Below are 6,000 nucleotides of genomic sequence, written 5' to 3' on the forward strand. Positions count from 1 at the left end.
AATACGTCGAAATGCATGTACGTCATTATTTGACACTTTAGTATGGTTAAACATGACTATCAATCATTATAACAACGTTTATAGGTCATACAAGTCGAAAAAGCATAATGGGTCCCCTTTAAGATAAAAATAAATAAATAAATAATAATTTTGTATATTTTTCTCCTGGTCCTTATTTTAAATAGGTCATACAAATTATCGATAATTATCGATATCGACCGATATGAAACACTTATATCGTGATACAGTTTTCAGCCATATCGCCCAGCCCTAATCCCTACCGCTGTCAGCAATGACTGGGAAAGTCCCTCCCCCCTACAGTCCAATCCCCCCACAACAACATTACGGTCTGTGAAACTAGGGCCCGCTCTCCACACACCTCTTCCCTTAGAGAAAATCGGACTAGAGAAATGATCACTGCTAAAACCTGGCTTCTCGGCCATAATGACACGTACTTGCGTTGTGTATTACCAAATGTGAAAATAAAATGGAAACATCAAACAAAATAAAAACAACCATAGGACTGAACAACCATTTACAAAAACAACTCTGACCACATTTGATCTGTATGTCCAACGCAGCATCCGGGTCACGGCAACAGTGTAACGGTGGTCATTCAGTGAAGAACTGATGGACAACAACGTGCTTTTTTTCTTCTTTATTTTTAAAGAAGGCCTGGAAACAAGACAACCGACAAAATGTCTTCATAAAGCGTGGTGGTGTTGAACTTTACAGGCTCTCTGTCTCATGGCAACACTGCTCTATTATATCAAAATAATTATTTTTTACCTAAAGAACACAATTATTTCTTAAACATTACAAAACAAATAATCATATAAAACAATAAACAACAGCATTAATATAAAGTGAAATACAAGACAAACAACAGACAAAATGTCTTCATAAAGCGTGGTGGTGTTGATCTTTACAGGCTCCGCATGTATTAAAACAAAACAAAATGCATTTACCTTCGAATGTAGTAACATTACTGTGATGGCATAACTAACTTTTACATATTTTACACATAATCAACATAATCATAAACTTTTACACTTAATCATTCAAAACTATTTCTAACTCTGTTACGTATATCCTACTTTTCTTCGTATTTGCAGGAGAGGATTCTGGAAAGGTGATGATCTGGAACATGGCCCCCGTCCTGAGAGAGGACGATGAGAAGAAAGAACACATCCCAAAGATGCTTTGCCAAATGGACAATCACCTGGGTAAACGCGGCTCAGTATTATACCAAACTATATCCTATTTAGATTCTATATTATCTCTATTTTAGGCCGTATGCTTTTATACTTATACAATTTATACTTTTGTATATGATATTCATGCTTTATACAATTTATTCTATGAAGGCGTAGTGTTTCTAATATATATAAACAGTAGGCCTATATATTGTTTGTACTATTTATGCTTTTTATACTTCATGCTTTTTATAAAGTATGACTTATGACTATCTTCTAACTTTTTAGAACTGTTATCACGTTATGGTAAAGTATCGTGTGTGTGTGTGTGCAGCATGTGTGAACTGCGTGCGCTGGTCTAACAACGGCCTGTACCTGGCATCTGGGGGAGATGACAAGCTGGTCATGGTGTGGAAGCGAGCAGCGTATGTAACGATTAGTCTACCTACAAATAATTGTTTACATATTAAAATAAACAGTCAGCAATGAGAACCAGTACTACATGATCTGTGTATACAGAACCCTACATTGACTCACTAGAACATTCTCAGCTATTAAATGTGTGCTGCCGCTCTAGATAATCTTAATATGAGGTAACAGGCAGAAAGTGTTCTTATGGACAAGATGTTTTTCTATGATTAATATCTAACAAAAAAAGATATATCTATAATATCTAGAACAAATTTGTTTGCCAGGTTAATCGGTCCCAGCACGGTGTTCGGGTCCAGCAGTAAGTTGGCCAATGTGGAGCAATGGAGGTGTGTCACGATCCTAAGGAACCATACTGGAGGTAAACACACACATGTGCATACACGCAAGCATGCACACGCACACACACACACACTGGTCCTTTCACACATAAAGCTAACCTTTTGCAGTGTTTTCTGCAACTAAAGTTCAATGTGTTTGTGTGTTCTCTTCCCAGATGTGATGGATGTGGCCTGGTCTCCTCATGATGTGTGGCTGGCGTCCTGCAGCGTGGACAACACCATCGTCATCTGGAACGCACGCAAGTTCCCAGGTAAGACCAATCACACACATCGAGACAAACGCCTCAGAGCGCCAATGTTTAGTGGTTCCCATCCTTGAGGTCTGTTAGTTAGTTACATTTTTCTATGTATTTGTTTTCCAATAAAATAAACTGATTATTAGCCTAAAGCTATATGTTGAAGCCAGAGATTAATATCCCTGTATTTATATTATAATGCCATATTTAACAGCTACCAAGACATTGTTAATTATAAATATGAAAAATGAAGTTTGTGGGATATGCATATCGGCATTTCAGGGGAGTGCTGACTTGTAACTGACTATATATATCTTATGGTACATCTTTTATTTATTTTTTAGCCACAAGCAAGCTACTACACATCACTTAGTTCGGCACGATGCCTGTACGTTCAGACCTAAAAACAAGGTGGTTGGATTCAGCATAAACCGTCATATATTCAGTTGGTTCTCTGGAGAGAAGCAGGGAATGTATCCTGACTGACATGAGATGATATCGGTTTGGCTAACTCTCCCTGGGTTCACATATACCTCTCCTAATGCCAGAGATGGTGAGCTGCCTGCGGGGCCACACTGGGCTGGTGAAGGGCCTGACCTGGGACCCGGTGGGGAAGTACATTGCGTCGCAGGCGGACGACCACAGCCTGAAGGTCTGGCGGACGGTGGACTGGCAGATGGAGACGGACATCACCAAACCCTTCAGCGAGGTCAGGCCCCCTGCTGCACATAGCTAGGTTACCACGGTATCTAGGGTTACCACCTCACACAGACTGCCGCCTCTTCTCTCCATCTCTCTGTTTCTCTTTGGGGTCCCATGGGGTTGTGAGCACAGAATAACATTTGTTATTAGAATTAGTAAAAATGAATGACTACTGCTGGAGGAGTTGCTTAAAGTGCGTATTGGAAGTTAGATACTGCAGTGAAGAATCAAATAGGAAAAAAAATTGAATACACGATTTTTTTGTTTTTATTAATAAATCTACAATACAAGTGGCATCTTGAGCCGTTTTTGTGATACAATTTTACTTCCGCATCACAAACGCTCGTTTTCGAGCGTGACGTAGGAATTGGTAGACGGACGTTCTAATCATTATTGACTACATAGGCAACATAACAACAATGGATAACAGTTTCGGACCACTTCCGTACAATTTTGAGCCAGCTAGCCGTGAGGGAGAACAGCAACCACCTAATAGGGGGAGAAACCATGGCAATAGGAGGGAGATAGAGTTGTGGTGTCAGGAGAATTATGGTGAACCAGGAGCGGCTGAACATCAACACGGCCACGGAGGAAGAGCTCATGACCCTGCCTGGGCTTCAAGAAGGTGGAGGACCTAGCGCTGGTGAGTGGGATAGGCGTCACCAAACTGGAGATTATTAAAGTGGAGATCTGCGTGTCGAGTAGGACCAGTTCGTCGCAGCACTCCCCGTCCTCCCTGCGGAGAGACCCGGAGCATATGTCCTCCTGCAGCGGCATGAACATCAACACCGCCACCCCGCCGCAGCTCATGAGCATCCGCGGCATCACGGAGAAAATCGCCCGGAACATTGACGCCTATCGGACCTAACACGGTCCGTTCAAGAGCATCGAGGACCTGGTTCGGGTCGATCACATAAACTGCTCCCTACTGGACAAGATCCGTTTCCAGGTGTTTGTGGAGCACTCAAGAACTCCGTCCACCAATACCAACGGCGGGCTGACCTACACGGGTCGGTCCCATCCGAGCCCAACCTCGTTCAGCCTCCGGAGCGACGACCTCGACCTCCCGCCGGGAGGACCCCCGCAGATGGTTTGCACAGCACTAGCTTGCGATCAATCACAAGATCCCATGATGGTTGTGTTGAGAGAGGGAGACGTTCTACACGGACACGCCCACTCGTCTGCAGGCTGTTGGAGGAAGCCCAGATCCGTGCTGGCGGTGTGAGGCAGCCGGGTTATTATTACAGGTTATCAGCTCAGACTGGGTCCACGCATGACAATGCAAAACGAACACACGCAGAGGCAGCAGAGGAGCCGTGCAAATGAACGTGTATTTGGTGACAGAGGCGAAAAAAAGGTCCTTTCTCTTCACCTGTACAAAATGCACCCAGGCTCGAAAGCCTGCTCCATCCTTTCTCCGATCGGGGAAACTGTGATATCGGAGATGGTCGGACAGGAGGTCGGAGTTGGAACAACCCCCACAGATACAAAACCTCATCTCGTCGATTAGAAAAACCCAAAAACCACAGGGGGGGAAAACTACTCACAACTACGCATAGAGCTGAGGCAGCAACAGCGACGCCTTCCTACGTAATTCCTACGTAATATGACGCGTTTGACGTATCACATAAAAAAACAACGGTTTTGGAAGCCTTGCTCAAAATAGTCACTTTAAAACTTGATTTTTTGCCGATATACTTTTTTAAAGTGATAAAATCCTGCATTTTAATTTCAAAGGGCAATTTTCAGAGAATGTTATGTATAAATATTTTTAAAAACATTAACTTCCAATACGCACTTTAAAGGGTTAGTTCGGAATTTTGGACATAGGGCCTGATTCCCAAGTTAGTGTGTTGATAGAATAATGTTAGAAATAAAACCAACCTTGCATTGCATTGTGAGGGTCTTGCTGTGTCTCAGCTGCAGTTTTACGGCTTTTTGACAGCAGCGGCGGACTGATACCTAGGTTAAATTCCGCTGCTGCTGAGATAGTAGTCCCTCCAAATGCGATGATTCATGCGATGCAAGGTTAGTTTTATTTCTAACATTATTCTATCAACACAGACATTTACATCTATAGTCTGGCGTTATAATTGATTTGCCTCGGGTGTACTGTGGAGTGGGTAAGACTGGGAAGTTTTATTAGCAGGTTAGTATTGCCCATTGCCTTGGGCTAGCCTAGCGCGAGCGAACTCTGCAAGTAGAAGGACTGAATGAAATGTTTTGAAAACTGTCTCCAAAGATCAAGAACACAAAGGCTAACTTGGGAATCGTGCCCTCCAACCCCCTACATGATAGACCTACATAAGCCAACCTATCTACATAAAGATCCGTCCATCTCATACATAAAATATAATTTTTTACTCGGAGAGCTGCTGTCAATTTTGACAGCAGTCTGTTATAATATGTTAAACATTTGTATTGATAACAATATCTGATGGGCATGAGTGCATAGATAGTATATAAGATGGATGTAGCATCTGGGCAGACCTCAGTTATTCCAACTGCTTCCAATACTCTTGGTTTATGCGCGTCGCCATCTTAGTTTGACTCGTCATAGTTTGACTCCGCCTCATTTCCTTTAACCAAAAAACAGGCATTGATCTCCCGCCCCCCATTGATGGGGGGCGGGAGATACGCCCATCTAGGTGACGTGATGACTGTGAGAGTCAGCGGCTAGCTGCCACTCAAGAGGCTGCGCCCCTAATTAATCATACATTTTAACCACCAATAAAATAAAAAGTAGCATCCTAAAAAATAATTCACCCCCCTCAGTGTTGTTGGGGCTTCCATGAGTGCCAGGTGGTCCTTGTACAGATACTGGACCTTGGTGCCCAGTGGTGCCTGCAGACTGGTCTGACGTCCTGTCTCTGTCTCTCTATGTCCTCCTCTCAGTGCGGGGGAACCACCCATGTCCTGCGTCTGTCCTGGTCTCCAGACGGTCAGTACCTGGTCTCGGCCCACGCCATGAACAACTCTGGACCCACAGCACAGATCGTGGAGCGTGACGGCTGGAGGACCAACATGGACTTTGTGGGCCACAGGAAGGCTGTCACCGTAGTGGTGCGTGCGTGTGTGTTTTGAAAAGTTGAATGG

At 43.6% G+C, this 6,000-nt stretch overlaps 1 protein-coding gene across 1 annotated transcript in view; it reads left to right on the forward strand.

Annotated features, from left to right (window-relative positions):
* The window catches only part of LOC130387047 (protein HIRA), a 28,460-nt gene extending 22,466 nt beyond the window's left edge, over positions 1-5,994 (forward strand). The window contains exons 3-8 of the mRNA XM_056595985.1: positions 1,116-1,226; positions 1,531-1,621; positions 1,892-1,986; positions 2,122-2,217; positions 2,751-2,911; positions 5,800-5,994. Coding sequence (XP_056451960.1) covers positions 1,116-1,226; positions 1,531-1,621; positions 1,892-1,986; positions 2,122-2,217; positions 2,751-2,911; positions 5,800-5,988 — 743 coding nt within the window. The 3' untranslated portion in view covers positions 5,989-5,994. The remainder of the gene's footprint in view (positions 1-1,115; positions 1,227-1,530; positions 1,622-1,891; positions 1,987-2,121; positions 2,218-2,750; positions 2,912-5,799) is intronic.
* Positions 5,995-6,000: the final 6 nt, after the last annotated feature.

Source organism: Gadus chalcogrammus, chromosome 8, assembly GCF_026213295.1.
Source record: "Gadus chalcogrammus isolate NIFS_2021 chromosome 8, NIFS_Gcha_1.0, whole genome shotgun sequence".
NCBI lineage: Eukaryota > Metazoa > Chordata > Actinopteri > Gadiformes > Gadidae > Gadus > Gadus chalcogrammus.